Source organism: Pseudonaja textilis, chromosome 2 (genome assembly GCF_049901715.1).
Source record: "Pseudonaja textilis isolate UNSWEBS1 chromosome 2, rPseTex1.2, whole genome shotgun sequence".
NCBI lineage: Eukaryota > Metazoa > Chordata > Lepidosauria > Squamata > Elapidae > Pseudonaja > Pseudonaja textilis.
Window position 1 is genome coordinate 13,226,089 of NC_141991.1, and position 21,227 is coordinate 13,247,315.

The following is a 21,227-nucleotide window of genomic DNA, read 5'->3' on the forward strand; positions in this document are numbered from 1 at the left end:
ACAATCCATGCACCATCAGAGATATATCAAGTTTCAACCGGTATCTGTACAAAAACATTTGGCCTCCCTGGTATCAAGCCCTATGCAGCTGGGCAACAAGAGAAGCACATTCCAGGTGGACCTCAGTGCACAACTGGTTACTTGTTCAAAGTTATGATGGATCTCCCCAGAGCTAGTTATGACCTATTTTGGGAGTTACAATAGTCAACGTACGACCACAATTGAGCCCAAAATTTATGTTGCTAAGTGAGAAATTTGCTCAGTCAGTTTTGTCTCATTTTATCACTTTCCTTGCCACAATTGTTCACTGTATTACTGCAGCTGTTACATTAGTAACAGGGTTGTTAAGTGAATCTGGTTTCCCCATTGATTTTGCTGGTCAGAAGGTCGCAAAAGGGGATCCCATGACCCCAGGTCACTGCAACCATCATAAGCGTGAGTCAGCTGACCAGCATCCAAATGTAACTCACGTGCCCATGGGGATGTTGCAATGGTCATAAGTGTGAAAAATGTCCATAAGTCACTCTTTCCAGTGCTGTTGTAACTTCCAGTGGTCACCGAAAGCTAAAACATATAAAGAACGGTTGCTGGAATTGGGTATGTCCAGTTTAATGAAAAGAAGGACTAGGGGTGACATGATAGCAGTGTTCTAATATCTCAGGGGCTGCCCCAAAGTAGAGGAAGAGTCAAGCTATTCTCCAAAGCACCTGAGGGCAAGACAAGAAGCAAAGGATAGAAACTAATCAAGGAGAGAAGCAACCTAGAACTACGGAGAAGTGTCCTGACCATGAGAACAATTAATCAGTGGAACAACTTGCCTCCAGAAGTTGTGGCTTCCCCAACACTGGAAATTTTTAAAAAGAGATAGGACCACCATTTGTCTGAAATGGGGTAGGGTTTCCTGCCTAAGGAGGGGGTTGGACTAGACCCTTCCAATTTTGTTATTCTATTGTAGATACTAAGCAAACTGTTATAAGTCGAGGGCTACCTATTCCCCACTCACACCTCCATGGTCACCTGATCACATTTTGGGTGCTTGGCAACCGACTCATCTTTATGACAGTTTGCAGCATCCTGCAGTCATTTGAGAGCATGATTCATTATGGCTTTGGTTAGTTACTAGCATTTTTACTTCCAGTTGCTAGCAAAAACTGAAAAATTGATTCTCTTAACAACCGCCATGTTGACTGTCATAACAAAATGATCATAACTTTGAATCCAGTCACCTGATGCCTCAATGTGTGACTGCAATGACTTATAATCATGACTCTGGGCTCAATTGCAGTCATACATTGAGGCTACCTGTAAACAGATTTCAATGACCCTCAGGCCAATAAGCCACCCCATTACCATCATGATAAAGGGTTAGAAGATGCTGAATGTTAATACGATGATAATGTGATCGACAAATTTGTTCCATGATGGCCAGAAGGCATATCTTCTCTGGCTCACCTGCCCACTTATTTCTTTCCAGTGATCATTAATAAATTATTCATGGAATTATGCTTCCATCCTCATATAATGAGATGGGCAGCAAATATATTTAATCAATAAAATATAATCCTGTATGAAAAAAAACTTGGGGTTATAGGCAGGACTGGGGAGACCAGTGAACATTTTTCTTCGCATGCCAATAAAGTTTGTTGCACATTTCCAATTTCTTCGGTGGGTACCCGCTTTTCATAACAAAGAGCTCATTTCTCACCGTCCTCCACAGCTACTTTTAGAAGGGAGTCCAACAATTCTTGCCTCTTGTCCTCTTTCCCCGCCAAAGCAAAAGCATATGCTAACAGAGCCCGGAGATAAATGTGGATCTCTTTGGCTTCAGTCACCTTCTCCAGGCAAACTAAAGCATTTCGCACCACAGGATGCTGCAGAGGAGAAAACGTTTAATGGAAGTCAATATAGCAGTATAGAAAGCATATTTATCTCCACCCTATATTAACCAGGGTCCTGGTCATTTGTCATAAAGCATAAGCGAAAGTTAATCATCACGGAAATTAAACCTTTGAAGAAAGTGATCAGAAGGGATACAATTTAAAAAATGAGATCGCAAGAGAAAGAAATGGAATCGATCCAATGTTAAACTATATGCAAAAATAGCAAGTTAAGTGATCATTTAGAGAGAATGTCTTGAGATTCTATCTAAACCATAGAAGCATATACAAAAAGAGAAAGCCAAAGAATATGAGGCAGACTCTGAAGAAGATGGACAGCAACATCGAAGTCACACAACAATAGCATCAAATAACAGTGATTTAGGCCACCAAAAATGCAAGAACCAGAACTTTGTATCTCCTTTGACACTTGAAATGATGGAGGAGGAAGAGGAGGAGGAAGGTTCCTGAAGAGGAGATTGTGAAGAAGCTCAGGATCTTGGAAAAGCCCTCTGATCAAATTGGCTTTATTATTCATTTAAGTTGTTCAACAGTCTTCACAACAATACACCAACAAGCAAGCTGATGGTCTAACAGATGCAAGCCAGTTGTTATTTTCTTCCTCCAAGGAAAAGAAAGGACTCAGGAGCTCAGGATAAACGAAGAGCACAGAAATGTCAGCTCTTGGTCTTGGTATTTCTGCTGCCTGAGCCACTATCAGCTACTTGCTCTTCCTACATGCTCCTGTGTTTTTGGAACAAGGCTTAGCAATTCCTCCCTAGGTGAGGTCCAAGATGGGAATGCTGGTGGGTCAATTATGAGAGGAAGAGAAGCAGGGCAAATCAAGATTGACAATGGTGCTTCTGTTATTTGCAAAAAGAAGCTTCTTTCCAGTTCACATAAAAGTCCTTAGAAAGCAAGTCAAAAAGTCTTCACCTTAATTTGTTGAAAGACAACATGGTCCTAAAGTGAAAGCTGTTGATGTTGTCAACACCCTTTCCCTCTCCTTTCAATAAGTTTTGCTAAAGAAGACTGTGAACACCTTGCTTGGAAGAATTACTTTGGTGGAGTCAGCTGCCAAGAGTCAGAGAGCTGGCCATTAGAAGCCAAATCTGAAGAAACAAGTTAGGGGAGAATTGATTGTCTTATTGGCATTGTTACAGTAGCCAGGAGACCACAATATTATTGCAGAGTAGTAGTTTGACTTGCCAAGGTACAGCCCTGTTATAGGACACACTTGCGTGCTTCCCAAGGTGCACCACAGGAGGGTGAGCTGACTTCGCACCAAAGAGAAAGGTGAGTGGTTCTTCCTGCAGCATCACCCAAGGCCCCCTTCCTTCCCGGAGCTGCCTCGCAAATTGGCACCAAAACTGAAAAGGTTTAGAGCTATCAGGAATCTGATTGCCTGCACAGAGCACCAGTTTGCCTCCTCACCAAAGTAGTACCTATCTATTTACTTGTATAAAACATGCTTTTGAATTGTTAGGTGACAGAAGCTAAAGCAAGTGACAGGAGCTCATCCTGCCACATAGTGCCTCAGTTCAAACCACCGGAACTGAGACCATCTCTGACATTAAGCCACTGAGCCACTGTGCCTCTTAATTGATTGGAGAGAGAGAAAAGGACAGAATTGATTAGAGAAGAGGAGGGATAAGGAAGAGGTAATTCAGCTTGTACAATTACATTTTGGGTTCACCAGACTATGACTTTGCATGTGCCACGAAGCTGGTCAGATGTGGTCTATTTCATTAGACTAATGATTGTGAACTCCATGACCAAGTGGGAACTTGAACATGGGTTTCCTCACTGCTCGTTTACTGCAATCATGGTTGCACTTTGCACACTTACAGTGGGAGGTAGCGGCACTTCCAGCAAAGCAATGGTGATGTAAGTTGAAAGAATGGTCTTGTCATCAGCTCCCCGCTGCAGGAGAGAGAGATATATCAGCAGCACAATTATACAAAGAACTTCCACTATCTTCTATCATCCATCCACTCTTTTCAAATTTGTATTATATCTCCCTCACAAGAAAACATGGAGTTGTGGGAACTGAGCAATACAGTGGTGCTTTTTCAGAAGGCAACTAGACTTTCCTGTCTTTTCTTTTGAAGATGTTTCGCTTCTCATCCAAGAAGCTTCCTTGGCTCTGACTGGATGGTGGGGAATGGAAGGATTTATAGACAGCTGGTCATTTGAATTCTTTTAGTGAGTCCGGGGGTGGGCTGCTACTGATTCGCACGGGTTCAGGCAAACTGGTTGTTAATTTTATGGCCAGTTTGATGAACCGGCATATGCCACACCTGGTGGGCCCTACCTACTCCGCCCCTCCCTTCCCAGGAGTCCCCATGTGGTTCATTTTTAGATTGTACCGTGTTTCTCACAAAATAAGGCCAGCCCTTTTTTTTTTTTTTGAGCCCCGAAAAAACGGCTAGGACATATTTTGGGGGGTGAATTAATTTCTTCCACCCCCCACGCACCAGCGCTGTCTCCAACAACAGTATCTGAGTCAGTCCCCCATTCCCCCTTGTCCCGTAACAACAGGAAAAAAAACATTTTGAGGTACCTGGGAGCGCCGCGTGCTGCATTTTGGTTTAATCCTGAGCAGCTGGGTGAGCATGAGAAGAGACGAGTGAGCATCTCTGCTGCTGCTACCTTTGGTGCTCCAGCTTCGGGCTCTGCAAGTTTGCAAAAGTCCCGGTGCGCAGCCCGTTCCTGCATTCCAAGCGCCCAGGCCGAGCTGCAGCTGTCCCTCTCCTGCCACCGCCATCTCCAATAACAGTAGCAGCAGCGGCGGGAACCATGGAAGCGTTTCAGCCGCTTCTCAGGTGGGGGAGCTGCCTCTGTAATTTCCATGGTTCCCACTGCTGCTGCCACTGTTATTGGAGATGGCGCTGGCGAGAGAGGGACTGCTGCAGCTCGGCCTAGGCGCTTGGAATGCAGGAATGGGCTGCGCACTGGGACTTTTGCAAACTTGCAGAGCCTGAGGCTGGAGCACCAAGGGTAGCAGCAGCAGAGACGCTCGCTCGGCTCTTCTCATGCCCACCCAGCTGCTCGGGATTAAACCAAAATGCAGCGCACAGTGCTTCCAGGTACCTCAAAATCTTTTTTATTTTTCCTGTTGTTATGGGGACGGGGGAAAAGCGGAGGTGACTCAGATGCTATTGTTGGAGACAGTGCTGGCGAGAGAGGCGCCAGCACTGGTGGGAACTGTGGAAGCTATGGAGGACTGAGAAGCGGCTGAAACGCTGCTGGACATCCATGCTGATGCCGCCTGTTTGCTGACCCGGGTAAGGGAGGGGTAAGGGAGCCCTCCGTGCTCCACCATGATTGGCTGTTAGGAGCAGCTGATGGTGAGGTGTAGCTGCCCGCGGGGCACTCCTAATGGCAAGTTCCCCCCCCCCCCTCCTTCCCCTCCCAATTTCGCATGTTTTAAACTAGGCCTAAATGTGGGGGGAGGGGCTTAATTTCATTTTATGCCTAGAAAACATGCTGGGTCTTCCTATTGGGGGAGTGTATTGTTGGAGAAACATGGTAGTTAAGTGCAGGGACCATGTGGAGGCTCAGGGAGAGCAAAAAACGAACCTCGGAAGCCCGAGGAGGCCATTTTCGCCCTCCTGGAGGCTCGAGGAAAGCCTCCTGAGCCCGGGAAGGGTGGAAAAATGGGCCTCCTGGAACTTCCAGAAGGCCAGAAACAGGCCTCCAGAGCCCGTGGAGGGTGAAAATGCCCACCCCCATGGTCCGTTTTTGCTCTCAGATGTCAGTGTTCCAATGAAACTCCTTATTTCATAAGAATTTATTGAAGAAGTAAATATGGCTAAGTAAATATCTAAGTAAAATATGGCTTCCAAGGCAGACACCATGGTGGACATGCCCACCATGGACATGCCCACTCAGCAACTGGGCAGAGAAGCGGTTGTTAAATTAATGGAAGCCCATCCCTGAGTGAGTCATCGAGGCCACTAGGAGGTTTATCTGTGTCATCAGGGTCACCTGAATAGTACAAATGTGTATGGAGCTTTCTTAGCTGCAGGATGTTGTTTGCCCTGTGTTTCTTTTCTGCTGAAGGCAGGTGCAGGCTATTGAGGATGAGTCTGTGCTGTCTGCATCTCAAATTGAAGCACAAATGGTTCCTGTATTCTGCAATTTTTCTGGAAATCCGTTCATACTCCCACACTATTCGAAGGGTGTTCATCCCAAAATGCATAGCTAAATGTCTTTGTCTTCAAACAAAAAGAAGAAAGTTCAGTTGCCTCCTGAGAAAGCACCCTTGGGCACTTCTGAAGATACTGTGTCAGTTTTTCATGTAAAACGTTAAATCCTGACTGCTGAATATTCATGAGTCTTTCTGTTTTGTCAATGTTGTCCTTGTTCATTAACAGAAAGACAACACATATTTTCTTCCGGATTAGAAGTCCAGAGTAATTCCCAATCATTCTCTATGTGGCCAAACCAACTCAATCTGCCTGTATCTTCAATTCACATTCCTTCTTGAGCTCAATTTGTTTCATGACAGTCCAAAGTTACAACAGGCTTGGAATAAACCAGCTTTCAATACATCCTCAAAAGTATGACTCTCACACCACTCATGAACACAATTTGGGCACTTGGCAACTGGCTTGCATTTACGACAGTTGCATAGTCCTGTTGTGATCATAATCTGCAACCTTCCTGGCCAGTTTTGGACAAAAAAAGTGAATTGGGGAAACCAGATTCACTTAACAACCATGGTGATTCATTTAACAAGTGCCATAAAAACAGTCATAAAATCAGGTTGGCCACGTGATGACTTGCATAGCAACTATATCATTTACAGTCCCAAATTGTGACCCCAATTTTCATAAATCGAGGACTACCTATAATCCCAATATACCCTACTCTCATTTCCAAAGACACGTCTCCGTTTTCTTTCACCCCTCCTCTTGTACCTTGAGGTTATTGTTAAAAAGAGACCCAGTGCTCCGAAAGCATCCATCCTCCTCCTGCTGCCGTATCAGTGTGTTCTGAGCGTCGTTGATGTGCTTGTCTTCCACAAAGATTATGGATCTTGCCCGAGCAAAAGATTTCAGCACAAAAGCTGTCAGCCTATAAGACAGCACAGAGCACAGGAGAACTTCATTTTTCTTTTTCTAGTTCCCAAGTTCCTACGATCTCCAGCCATCTTGGGATTGAAGAACCCATCGAAAGAAGGTATCAACAAAGGAGGACAGCTATAACTGGGCAGTCAAAGCCCCCCTTTTCACCAGCAATGTGGTGGTTGCACAGGTATAGGCAATTATCTTCACCTTTTAAAAAACCATTCCCGAATATTTTCCCCCGCTTGATATGCTTATACCGTGTTTCTCTTCAATCCTGCACATGTGCTGGACCCTTGGTAAGGAGGAATAGTCCATTTCCCTGCTGTATAAATTGCATCCTCCCCTTTTTAAAAACATCCCTCAATAAATTGGGGAAGTGTCTCTTGGGGATCACATGAATATGCCTGTGTGATGTTCTTGGCAGCAATCTGGCACTGTCTTCCCATTTTCTTCTTCTGGGATGCTGTTTCAACATCCAAGTTTAGCCTAAAGCCATGGGATTTCCTAGTGGCTTCCCATCCAAACACTAAAGGGAACCAACCTTATACTTTGGTGACTTGTGGGTGTGGGTGGTCTTAAGAGATTCTTTGGTTGGGCTGTTTACTTATGGTTCTTTGACAGTTTATTGTCTGGGGTATTGTTTACTTGATTGTTGGTATGAGGTTGACTTTGGAGTTAATCTATGCTGATCTGAGTGCTGATTACTGGTGGAGAGTTGCTACCAAGCTTTGGGGCTGGTTGATTGTCTCTTTTGCATAATCTATAGATGTTGCTAATGTCTATGTGTCTGTTAATGGCTCATTTGTCAGAGTGCCAGGCTTCTAGAAATTCCCTGGTATTTTTGGACTTGGCCAAGTAAACAGCTCAACCAAAGAATCTCTAGGACCATCCCCACCCACACAGACAGGCAAGACACCAGAATATAAACGGACAGCAAACTGCACTCCTTACTAACACTGATGATATGACCTAGTTAGGGTAATGAAATGTCCGCAAGAAAACAGCCAAGCTCAGAGAGCACCAAGGACCCCTCATTTCAATCCCCAGCTACAAATGTTCTCCTTTATGGCTCCTGAATTGTTTGAATGTTGATTTGGTTAGTCCATCATTGTAGAAAGTTTGAGAAACGTGACCTTAAGAACAAAGAAATCTTACCAAGTGTTCTCTTCCTTACAGTAAGATTCTCCAAAAGTGCTGTAAGAACCATCACGATGCTTGTACTTCAGTTGCTCTTGATAGCCTGAAGTGGAAGAGTAAATTTAGAGGCGAGCTGAGCAGCAGGTGCATTTCCAAACCCAACTGAAATATTTACTTCAAGTTTGTGATTCAAGATACAGAAGGATCATGACAGACTTGGAACAGTGGGCGCTATCTAACAAAATGAAATTCAGTGGTGAAAAAAGTAAGGTTCTTCATTTAGGCAAGAAAAACAAAATGTACAGGTACAGTATACACAGTTCTAGGCTACATAAACAGGGATAGAATCAAGATCAAGGGTTAATATCATTTTATAATGCCTTGGTAAAGCCACACTTGGAATACTGCATTCAGTTTTGGTTGCCACAATATAAAAAATATGTTGAGACTCTAGAAAGCATGCAGAGAAGAGTAACAAAGATGATTAGGGGACTAGAGGCTAAAACATAGAAAGAATGATGGCTGAAACTTGGTATGTCTAGTTTAATGAAAAAAAGGACTAGGGTTGACATGATAGCAGTGTTTCGATATCTCAGGGGCTGCCACAAAGAAGAGGCAGTCAACCTATTCTCCAAAGCACCAAAAGGCAGGACAAGAAGCAATGGATGGAAATTAATCAAGGAGAGAAGCAACCTCGAACTAAAGAGAAATTTCCTGACATTTAGAATAATTAATCAGTGGAACAACTTGCCTCCAGAAGTTGTGAATTCTCCAACACTGGAAGTTTTTGAGAAGAGATTGGATGATGATTTGTCTGAAATGGTATAGGATTTCCTGCCTAAGCCGGGGGTTGGACTAGAAGACCTCCAAGTTCCCTCCAAGGACCACTATATTGCTACAGAAATGCATGAAACCAAAGATGAAAACCTCCTAGAATGCATATGGTCAATATAAAAGAAAAAAAGAATGACATGGCCATAGGTGTATGTTGTGGCTCCGGGCTTGGATTCAGCTCCTGTGACTGATATGAGTTCAAGTGAGGAGGTCATGGCAGAAAAATATGAGCCGGCATGGCTTAGTGATTGGACTGATAACCAGGATTAGGAGATGGACATGACAAAGGATGACAGACCTGATGTATTAGAATTGTCAGGACCTTTGACCTCCTCTGGTTCCTTATCTGATCAACAGCCAGGAATGGCTTACAGGGAAGTTTTGAGAGAGTCTTCTAGTGGAGATGAGAACTTGGAAAATTTGTGGTTAAATGTAAAAAATAGAAGACGGTTGAGAAGGTAAAATCAGCTGGAGCAAATGAGGAGAGTGAGTCAGTAAATTAGCACGTTGCCTCAATGAGTATAAAAGGACACAGCTGGACTGGTACATTTTGCCAGGAACAAAATGACTATTTGAGTGAGGACGTTACAGCAAGAAGCTCTGAGACTGGAGATTTATTGCCAGGACTGGTTTGCCGAACAGAGTAAAGATTTATGCTGTGGTTTCTGCCAGCTGTTATCTTTTAAGACTTCTTTCCGTTTGATTTAATTGTGAAACGGTTGCTTTCTGTTTTGTTCGTTTGAATTTTGAAGGGGAGTCATAACAGGTGTATATTATAGGCCACCCAATCAAGCAGAAAATATAAACGTCCTTTTTGCCAGCCAACTAACAAATATATGCAGGAAACACACAACAATAGTAATGGGAGACTTCAATTATCCTCATATCAATTGGAAAACTAATTCCTCAGCAAGTGAGAAATCAAATAAGTTCCTAACCAACCTAGCTGACAACTTTGTGGTCCAAAAGGTAGAGGGTGAAACTAGAGGGACAGCCATATTGGACTTAATTCTTACAAACAGAGAAGAAGTGATAGAGGGAGTTGAAACTGCAGGAACCTTGGGTGAGAGTGACCATGTCATACTAGAATTCAACATAACACAAACACAAGCAACAGAACATAATGACACCAGAGTCTTGGATTTTAAAAGAGCTGATTTCAATAAATCAGAGAGAACTTGGGAAAGATTCCATGGATGAAAATCCTAAAGGGGAAAACCACTCAAGAATCTTGGGAAACTCTAAAAAGTATGATCATAGGAGCCCAGACCAGCACAATACCACTGAGAAAGAAAAACAGGAAATCCAAGAAGAAACCAGTATGGCTACACAAAGATCTCTCTGGCAAATTGAAAGAAAAAAAGGACAAGTACAAAAAACGGAAAGAAGGACATACAACTAAGGCAGAATATCAGCAGATAGCCAGACTTTGCAAAGACGAAGTCAGGATAGCAAAGGCTCAGAACGAAGAAAGACTTGCAACAAAAGTCAAAGATAATAAAAAAAGTTTCTAACAAGAAAAAAATCAAGGAAACAGTCGGTCCACTAAAGAGAGAAGATGGCAAGGAAGTAACAGGCAACAGAGAGAAAGCAGAACTGCTTAACTCATTCTTTGCATCCGTCTTCACGCAAAAAGAAACTATAACTCAACCCACCAAAAACATAACTGTAAAAGACAGACCAGAAATAAAAGTTAAAATAAGAAAAAAAAAACAGTAAGAGAACACCTGTCTGATCTTGATGAAAATGAATCACCGGGGCCTGATGGATTACATCCTAGAGTTTTAAAGGAGCTGGCAGAGGTCATCTCAGAACCACTGCACCATATCTTTCAAAAATCCTGCAGCACCAGGGAACTAGCAGAGGACTGGAAAAGAGCTGATGTGGTTCCCATCTTCAAAAAAGGGAAAAAAAACAGACCCAGGAAACTATAGACCAATCAGCCTAATATTAATACCCGGGAAGATACTGGAAAAGATAATAAAAAAACAGATCTGCTAACATCTAGAAACAAGTAAAGTAATAACTAGCAGTCAGCATGGGTTTGTTAAAAACAGATCATGCCAAACCAATCTTATTTCATTCTTCAACACGGTGACTAAATTGGTAGACCAGCAAAATACTGTGGACATGATATATTTAGATTTCAGCAAGGCATTCGACAAAGTAGACCACAACCTACTTCTTAGTAAGCTAGAAAAAAGTGGAATAGATAGCACCACTACTAGATGGACTTGCAACTGACTGGCAAACTGTACTCAATGAGTAATCCTTAATGGATTTAAGTCTACATGGAGGGAAGTAAGCAATGGGGTGCCACAAGGTTCCATCTTAGGCCCAGTATTCCTCAATATCTTAATTAACAACTTAGATGAGGAAATAGAAGGGGAACTTACCAAATTTGCAGATTATATTAAGCTGGCAGGATAGTTAACACCCAAGAAGATAGACTCAAGATCCAGATGGATCTTGACAGACTAGAACACTGGGCCATATCTAACAAAATGAAATTCAATGTAGAGAAAAGTAAAGTCCTACACTTAGGCAAGAAAAACCAAAAGTACACATATAGACTGGGTGAAACCAGGCTCAATAGCAGTAACTGTGAGAGGGATCTTGGAGTCTTAGTGGACAACCAGCTAAATATGAGCCAGCAGTGTGCAGCAGCAGCCAAAAAACCTAATGCAATCCTAAATTGTATTAACAGAGGGATACAATCAAGATCAAGGGAAGTACTAATACCACTCTATAAAGCCTTAGTAAGACCACACCTAGAGTACTGCATCCAGTTTTGCTCACCACACTATAAAAAAGATGTTGAGACTCTAGAAAGAGTGCAGAGAAGAGCAACCAGGATGATTAGGGGACTGGAGGCTAAAACATTACAATGAATGGTTGCAGGAACTGGGCTTGGCTAGTCTAGTAAAGTGAAGGACCGGGGAGACATGATAGCGGCCTTCCAATATTTGAGGGGCTGCCTCAGAGTGGAAGGGGTCAAGCTATTTTCTAAAGCGCCTGTAGGCCAGACAAGGAATAATGGATGAAAACTAACCAAGAAGAGATTTAACCTGGAAATTAGGAGAAACTTTCCAACAGTGAGAACAATCAACCAATGGAACAGCTTGCCCTCAGAAGTTGTGGGAGCGCCATCACTTGAGACTTTCAAGAAAAGATTGGACTGCCATTGTCAGAAATGGTGTAGGGTCTCCTGCTTGGGAAAGGGGTTGGACTAGATGATCTACAAGTTCCCTTCCAACTCTGCTTATCTGTTAAACCTTCCAATTCTGTTATTCTATTCTATTCTCTGCTATTGCAGGCTAACTGGATTGTCCAGAACAGCAAGCCATTGAGCAACATTTTATTTTATTTATTAGATTGTAATCCCTCATTTGCTACCTTTTCATAAGAAATTCAAAAGGGAGAATGTGCATGCTATTCCTTCGTTTTATCTTCCCCAGAACACTTTTCTATTTTCCCCAACTAATCTTTTGAAGTGAGTTGAGTCAAGGTAGAGTGACTAATCCAAAACCACTCAGTCATTTTTTCATACTCAGGCAGTACTAGAACTTACAGTCTCCTCGTTTCTAGGTCAGTGTACACCAAACTGTTTCTCTATATTACTTAACATCTGGAAAGGTCCCAGGAATCTTAGTCAATCTTATCTGTTTAATTTACAACCTCCTCTATCAATACCAGTAACCAATCTGTTGATGGAGCCTTTGAAAGTTTCCCAACTGCAGTAGGGAAAGAATGAGAGGAGAATTCCTGTGGGGTGCTTCTCACCAGTCTCTAAGTATCCGATGGCCTTGGCTTTGATCTCCTGTGTCAGTTGTCCAGTCTTATTGAGATAGTCCAGGATGTAGATATTGGGGGCAAAGAGGTCCATGTTTGGCTCCCCATGGCCGTAGGGCGTTTTGAGAAGCCGATTGAGGTTCTTTATCGCTCCTCCTAAAATGTTTCCTGAGAAAGGGAAAGAAAAGGACATATGACAGACAGGATCTTGCCAACTTTGATTCCTCCCCCTCAAAAGATGCCACTGTTTGAATTTCCAGAGAAATCTACCCAATTTTCTCCCACCCTTAGTGTCAGGTCCCTGCCAGAATGCTGCCAATCCAAGGGGGAGGGAGTTGCCATCTGGGACAAGATACTTTGCATGCTTTCACTTTTGCTGTAACCATGTGAGATTTAGGGAGGAGGACCAAGTCAACATGATGGACTCCTTCCAGCCAGCTCTATCTAGCCTGTTACCAAAGTCACGGCATTCTGAGGATGAACCATTATTAACCTAACGCCTCGGAGTTCTCAAAACATCTTTGCTATGCTGTATTAGCTATTTTGGAATGAGGGCCATTGGGGTGGGGTTTGAATGGGAAGAATAAGATAAACTTTGTGTGGGAACTTCAGATTCTGCCTGTTCTCTCTGCAATCCCTTTCTCTCTGTAAAAGTTCCTTTTGAAATGCCAATAATGGTTCAAGAGTCATGCATTCTTGAAAAGGTAGCTGAGGCAGGTCCTTACATTTAACCCAATGCCCCAAAACTGCCAACTGCAGCGATTATCCAACATGCTTGAATACAAGTAATTTTATATAATTCAACCCAATGTTTCTGTTGCTGAGCAAGATAATTAAGTGACTTTCCTCCCATTTTATTACCTTACTTGCCACAATAGTTCAGTGAATCAGTGCCAGGGATTGACTTAGAAAGCACCCAGCCCAGGCTTAATGGAAAACCATCAACCATGGACCATACAGATAATCCTCAGCTTATGACCACAATTGAGCCCAAAATTTCCATTGCTATGGTGAGATAGTTGCTTGCCACAATTGTTAAGTTAATCACTGCAGTTGTTAAGTTAGTAACCAAGTTGTTAAGTGAATCTGGCTTCCCCATTGATTTTGCTGTCAGAAGGTCGCAAAAGATGACCACATGACCCCCGGAACACTGCAACCGTCATAAATATGAGTCAGTTGCCAAACATTTGAATTTTGATTATGTGACCACAGGGATGCTGTAACGGTAGTACAGTAAGTGTGAAAGGTGGTCATAACTCACTTTTTTCAGGGCCGTTGTAACTTCAAATGTCACTAAACAAACTGTGGCAAGTTAAGGACAACTTGTACATGGAATTGGAGTGGCTTCCAGATTGACCCAAGGACCTTATGTGGGAGTGTCCAAGAACAGAATTAATTTCTATAATGATTAAGACGGTATTTCACTTACCCAGCACACAAAATGAAGCCCTGGCTGAGCCTTCTACAACATTCTCCGGTAATGTCAGAGGAAAAGATTCGGACAAGGGTTCTGCTATAAAAGAGATGCAAAACTTTGATCATGGTGCAGGTGGCACTGCTGTTCTAACTGGTCTCTTGGTGCAAGTTCTGCTTAGAAGGCTGAGCTGCAGTAGTGATTTCAGCAGGAATCAAATTGTTCAAGAGACCATATCCAATGTTTATATCCTTTCTCCCCACTCTTTCCTCTCCTCTAGGCTTTCATGAATACCTGGGTGTGGGGGGTGGGTGATCTTCTTTGGAAGGAGGCACTTCAAAAAAGAGCTTTTAGAGTAAGTTAAGAACTGTGTCTACAGGGGCAACGTACCAGATGCACAGAGAGGAGAGTTGAACACCATTTCTTTCTCAATCCCTTCAGGCTTCACCGGAACAGAAAGGGAAGGAAAAAGGGAGAGGTGAACAGGAGTGTTAAGAGTCATGTAGTAAAATCGCTGTAGACATAATATGTGAGTTAAGTAGACGAGCACCAAGAAGAAATGTGGTTGTACCCAGAAGATTGTGGTTGGTGATTGAACTGCCCTTTGTCAGAAATGGTGTAGGGTCTCCTGCTTAGGCAGGGGGGTTTGGACTAGATGACCTACAAGGTCCCTTCCAACTCTGATTATCTGTTATCTGTTAGAATTCACATCACTGGATAGATCAACACAGAACTGCTTTGTGTTGTTTCCTAACAAGGTAATTTTTGAGTGTGAAGGTTCATTCTCCGAGCTTGTGGGTTGGTTTCCGAACTTTTCATTATTAGGCTAGGTAACGTCTTCAACAGAGTATGGGGATGTCAGTGTCATAACCCTTTTTATGTAAAACAAAAAACACACACACAAAAAAAACCCTTTTTATGTAAAGTCTTGACTAATCCCTTTTTCTATCATTTGCTGGCTTTCTAAAAAGATCCCCCTTTTGTTGTAGTAATTCATGCCTTATAGTAGCCATGTTTTGTATTATAAAATGTGTAATCCAAAGGAGAAGAAAGCGAAAATGGGGGAAAAAAAGATAACCGGGTCCACTAACAAGATCCCTTCAGATCTTGCCAGACTTCTCCCAAGGAACACTCCAAAGCTCAGATAGATGATCTCACAGCATTTTTCTTGACCTGGTAAACTCTACTAACTGGGATAAATTGCTGGCTGTTGGCATTTTCCTCAGAGTCATCTCTGACATTTAACACAAAATATCCACCATCGCTTTACTCAGACATCTGCGTCCTCTCCTTACCCAGCCTGGGTTTAAAGCACCCCACATACCTCAACTAATAACGACTTGATCACGACATCTTTGTTTCCAGTGGTGGGCACCTCCACGACTTCATTCCCACAGAGCTGATTTGAAGTCACGGCCTCTGCACTGGCTGTAAGGTTGATCTTCCCTGGAACAGAAATGGTTCACCTCATTACAATATGTCCCTTTACGTAGTAACGGTATGTGAGTAAGTGCAGTGGCCTGGAGGTAGAGCTCTCACCTCACAATCAGGAGGCGGTGAGTTTGAACCTAGGTAGAGGCAAATATTTCTCTCTCTAGGCACAGTGAGAATATATCTGCTGAAAAGAACTCTGCATTGGCAACAGGAAGGACATCCATCCAGTAAACACTTAGCTCCATTCAATTGCCCAGATTCCACCCCGCAAGCGATGATTGAAATCATTAAAAGATGAGGCCAATGTGGATTCAGCCTTCCATCCTTCCGAGATGGGTAAAATGAGGACCCCAAATTATTGGGGGCAACATGCTTACTCTGTAAAACACTTAGAGAGGGCTGTAAAGCACTATTGCTATGATGGTGATGATACAGTAATGAGATGTAGAAAGGACCAAGAAAAGGTTGGGCAAAGAGAACCTGCCAAGGGACATGGTCGGATAAGGGACAATAGACCCTGTGGCTGGATAGTGGGGAGATGCAAGAGGATCAGAAGATACTCTCTATAGCAGTAGTGGTCAACCTTTTCGGAACCAAGTGCCAAAACGGGAACACGTGCAAGCTGAAAATGGACCAAGTGCCAGCATACAGCCACACACATGTATGGGCGTGGGAAACTGGAAGCTCAGCTTCCTGGTGTGCACATGAGTGCTGGCCCCCTGGTCTTTCAGTTAGTAACACGCATGTGCACATGATAAGCTGCCGGCATTGTGTATGCATGCTACGGAGCTGCTCTTCCGGTTTCTGGCACTCCTGCACACAGGAAGATCAGCTGCCTGGCATACATGCATGTGCCAGAAGATCTTTCTTACATACATTACAGTCTTAGGAGGAAATGAAAACTCTGCTCCTTGATTTGCTTTACACATGGAGGGAAAAGGTCATCTTCTAAATAATGGCTCCACTATTAGAGTTATACACTTACCTAGAATTTTAGGGGTCATCATCCATGACACTGTTTTCCTTCCGTTTGCACAGATACAATAGGAATCTTCCTTCTCCTCCATAGGAGATGCCTCAAAGTCAGCAGAAGGCGTCAGAGATATTCTGACCTGTCCATTTGGAAAAAAAAAATAGTTCAAAGGGAAAGTTATACATCCCCACTGCAGTGCAGAGAAAAACTCACAATCATCATTTCCTATGAGGCTGAGCCTTTCAAAAGGCTCTCCAAAGATGGTGTCTACATCAACATTGGTGAACCCATGGGGAGCTTGCACAATGGTCATACTATGATTAGGTGAATGTTCCTCTCCCCCAATTTTGCTTTTATTGGTTGGTCAAGTTTTTAGCACCTGTGGTAGTGTTTGAATATTTGTTTGTTTATTGGATTGTTATGCCTCCATCTTCCCTATACACACACACACACACACTCACATATGAATGAATGAATGAATGAATGAATGAATGAATGAATGAATGAAAAGGATAATATACAGTCTGTTCAAAACTCTTTTATTCTCCTAGAAACTAGGCAATATGCTTTGAAAGGTTCCATCTTTACCTATATCTATATCTTTGTCAGGCTAAGCTCAAGAAAAATTCAGCCAGAGTTCAGATCTTTCTCTGCTTATGCACAATAGACAGAATCTTGCAAGCTCATTTGCAGTCTAGCAGGTATATCCTGGCAGATTCTAGGGAGTGGCTATCCAAAATCTCTGTCTCCTATCCCGCTCCAAGCTGTGGTGCCTCATCCCCCCCCTCACTTTCTAGAATGTGCCCCTCCTTCCTGGGAAACTGCTACTTCACTATAACTCACCTCCCTAACTCTCCCTCCGTATGCACCATCTCTCATAGTCTTTTCGAATAAATTATCCTTTGGAGCTGGTTGAATTAAAAGTTAATCATACTTCCATATTGTAGGCATGAATGTACGAGGAAGAAAATAGCCAGGCTGGTCCAAGTATTTTGTTGCAAAAGATAAAGAATGTAGCATTATGTCCCAAGTCTTGACATCATAGTAGATACAGAGCACAGTTATTCTAGTGCTTGAAGTAAGAATCCAATAAGCTTCTCTTTGCTATTCTTGGTAAAAATGAGCAATTAAAGAACACAAAAAGTGGGATCAACCCCATTCTTGCTAATGGTAAAACCAACCACAATCTTTTGGGTACAACCTACACTCCCTCTGTTAGTTCTAGTTCATTTCCCCCATACACTCATTACTTTCATGGATGCATTATTCAATAGAGAAGCATCTGCTAGAGTTGTGTTTTCAAACTCAGCAACTTTAAATTGAATGGACTTCAGTTTGCTGGCTGGGGAATTCTGGAAGTTGAAGTCCAAACCTCTTAAAATCACCAAGCTTGAAATAATGTACTGTAGGAAAAAAAGGTATTGAAAGCCAGTTCTCTAGCAAAAATGGGAGCGCAGGTATTGGGGTTTTTTGTTTGCAAATTGGGGCAGGATAATTTCAGGCAGTTTTGAGACCTTGAATGCAAACAATGAGCAGTTAAGAATTAAGTACCTGAAAGCAGAACAAGAAGTAATGGATGGAAACTTAAGGAGGGAAGCAATGCCTGAGAATGAGAACAATCAGTGGAATAGGCTGCCTCCAGAAATTGTGGGTGCTTCATCACTGGAGATTTTAAAGAAAAGATTGGATAGCCATTTGTCCAAAACGGGTGTCAAACTTCAGGCCCGCGGGTCGGATATGTCAGGTGCTGGCCCTGCCCCCATCTGGTTTAGTGAAGGAGAAAAATGTCCCAATACATCACGTGATGATGCTGTGATGACACGAGCTTGACACCCCTGGTCCAGAATGATATAGGTTCCTGCTAGAAGAGGGGGTGTAATGCCCCAGCATATAACTTTTATATACTATTGTTGCTCTTTAGCCCCATCTAGTGTCCAGAGAGACAATTACCAATTATATTGCTTGAAGCTGATCTAACCTCTTTACCCATCAGCCTGCACTCTTAAGGGCACACTATAAAGCCAGACTCCATTTCCTTTAGCATTTGGAGAAGGCAGAAGCACAAAGAAGAATCCATCTTAATCTGTGGCACATGGTCATCCAAGGACAAACCCACATCCCACACACCGAGCATTGTTGGTGAGATTTAAATTTATTGTTATTTTCAGCAGTAATTCAATATTCTCTATCTTGTATTTGGTTCTCATTGTATGTATTCCTATTTTCCCCGAGTTTCACCATATCCTGGTCTTTGAATAAAGCATTCAGATCTACGCACATGGTCTGTTTTATTGGCGGATAGGTGGGTTTAGCTGCATGTCTAGCTGCGTACAGACTAATGTGTATTGAGGACAGAACGGGGTGGGTGGGCCTAGAATACCACCAAGATCTCTTCCAGCTCTGTTATTTTGTTATTCTGAGTTGGAGCAAATGGACTCAGGCAGAGAAAGAGGACCAAGCAATTCCAAGAATACAGAGGGAAGGTCCCATAGTCAGCAGTAAAGTGCTTCTTACCCGGATGCAATAAGTCAGGTAGGAGAAGACGGTAGCCTTGAGTGGGAAGGCTTCTCCTCGCACCACGGAGTATGGCAAGGTGAGTTCAACGAAGAACGGCTGGAAGGCCGTCACAGAAGTGGGCTGGGCCAGGCCAAAGCCTGCGTCTGCTGAAAGACAGAAAGCTCCAGCTTTCCATTTGGTGATGGTGTCCGGGATGGTCATAGGAAGAGCAATCTCTTTGGATTCTTCAGATATATCACTCTTTCTACTGGAACTATGGAGTTGAGAATGGCTATTTCCTTGAGAACCACTGAAGGACACAAGAGAATAGAAAGTGAGTGAAGCAATCCACTACAGGTGTGTTGATTTCTGGCAGTTAGTTCTGGTCTCCAGCAAGCAAGCCCCATTGGGGAAAAAAGGATTTGCTTAACAACCATGGTATTTGTTTAATGACCATGGCAAAAAAAAAAAAATCAGGGCCAGGTCACCGTGCCTCAATTTACAACTGCAATGACTTATGCCCATAATTCCAGGCTCAACTAGGAATATAAATTTAGCACTAACCATACATTTTGAGGGGTGGGGGGAACAGCATAAAAGATAGCTTAGTCCCGGAGCAGTTGTGCAAAACACCCCAATGAATCAGATGTCTACACAATAATACAGGTGGTCCTCAACTTACAACAGTTCCCATAGTGACCGTTCAAAGTTACAAAGGCATGGAAAAAACCTGGCTTATGACCATTTCTCAAAGTTACAACCTTTGCAGCTTCCTCATTGTCATGTGGATGAAAATTCAGATGCAGCTTCCTTCTCCTGGTGCCTTCCAGATATGTTGGATTACGACTGCCTTCGTGCTCAGCCAAGCCAGCTCAAACTTGCCGTTGGGGATGGTGGGAGGGGGGAGCTATAGCCGTCCATACCTGGAAGCTCCCCTAGGTTGTAGTAATTGGTCTCCAGGGAAATCTCTAGGGCTGTGCTATCCACTTACTTTATAATAACCAGGTCCCATATCCACGTTTCAGGAAACAAGCGCCGAGGTGTCCTTTTAGGAGCAGCCTCAACCTGAGGTGTGGGAAGCCCCGGAAGAGAAGCATCAACACTAAAGGAACCTCCAGGGATTGGCACAGAGCCAATTCTTGGGGAACGGAAATGCTCAACAGCAACAGGGCGTCCAGGTTCTGGTAAACCTTCAGATTTCAATGCCATCACTGTAACACAGAGAGAAAGCCATTTGATGAGTTATACTCAAAGGATACTAATCTCTCCCCTCCCACATCCAGTTTTGATCTTTCTCCGCATAAATTCATAGTGGGTGACTGGAGGCTTCCAGACAGTTGGACAACAGGGGAACGATGTCTTAATTTCACCACTGGAAGCCTCCACCTTTCCACTTTCTTTGCTTCATGGATCTCTGTTCCAGAATCCAAACATCACCTGTTAGATTCCCCCATAAACTCCACCCTCTTTGTGATGGTTACTATCAACCCTTCAATTAAAACAGTGTTGTGCGAGGTCTAAGTATATTCACTCGTGTTGTATGGCTGTGGTATTATTATTAACCTTTTCATCTTTTCTACTGCCCGCTCTTATTGGCATCATATTGAGATTATTATGTAAATAAAGACTCAATTACCCAGGGCAAAAATATGTAAAAAGGTTAAATCATGGCAAACTGGACCAAAGTCCTACTCAATTACTCTTTGACTCTATGTGTAACCCAAAAGTTTTCTTTTGACAGAAGGGGTTAAACTTGAATGAGTAATGAAACATCTCAGTTTAGTAAACTTTGGTCCAGTTGCCCTAATTTAACCTTTTTACATATTATGATTAGTGTTGCTCTTGCTTTGCATGCACATTGAGAGCTTTTATACCGGAGACAAATTCCTTGTGTGTCTAATCATGCTTGGCCAAATGAAGTGTTCTGTTCTGTTCTGTTCTGTTCTGTTCTAGTCCATCCCATTCCATTTAATATCAACCCCTCAATTCCTTCCCCCACTTAACCTCAACATCTCATGTGATGCGAGGGGTGGTGGGAGGAACTAAGTTTCTTACAAGATGGTGGCTCCAATTGGTTGATCAAAGTCACGCCTCTTTATATTGACAGGCATAAAAAAGGGACAGGCTTCACACACACAGGTCTGGCTGTCATCCTGACTTTAAAAAAAAAGAAACTTTTCCTCAAATATCTTTTT

At 42.9% G+C, this 21,227-nt stretch overlaps 1 protein-coding gene across 2 annotated transcripts in view; it reads right to left on the minus strand.

Moving 5' to 3' along the window:
* The window catches only part of LOC113451614 (alpha-2-macroglobulin-like), an 85,921-nt gene that overhangs the window by 16,640 nt on the left and 48,054 nt on the right, over positions 1–21,227 (minus strand). The window contains exons 18-28 of one of the 2 annotated variants that reach the window (XM_087928495.1): positions 20,024–20,243; positions 19,051–19,342; positions 16,549–16,675; positions 15,454–15,575; positions 14,520–14,571; positions 14,145–14,228; positions 12,707–12,883; positions 8,108–8,192; positions 6,803–6,959; positions 3,726–3,800; positions 1,706–1,871 (exon numbers count right to left, since the gene is read on the minus strand). In XM_087928495.1, coding sequence (XP_087784621.1) covers positions 1,706–1,871; positions 3,726–3,800; positions 6,803–6,959; positions 8,108–8,192; positions 12,707–12,883; positions 14,145–14,228; positions 14,520–14,571; positions 15,454–15,575; positions 16,549–16,675; positions 19,051–19,342; positions 20,024–20,243 — 1,557 coding nt within the window. The remainder of the gene's footprint in view (positions 1–1,705; positions 1,872–3,725; positions 3,801–6,802; positions 6,960–8,107; positions 8,193–12,706; positions 12,884–14,144; positions 14,229–14,519; positions 14,572–15,453; positions 15,576–16,548; positions 16,676–19,050; positions 19,343–20,023; positions 20,244–21,227) is intronic. The other variant, XM_087928496.1, reaches the window with a different exon arrangement.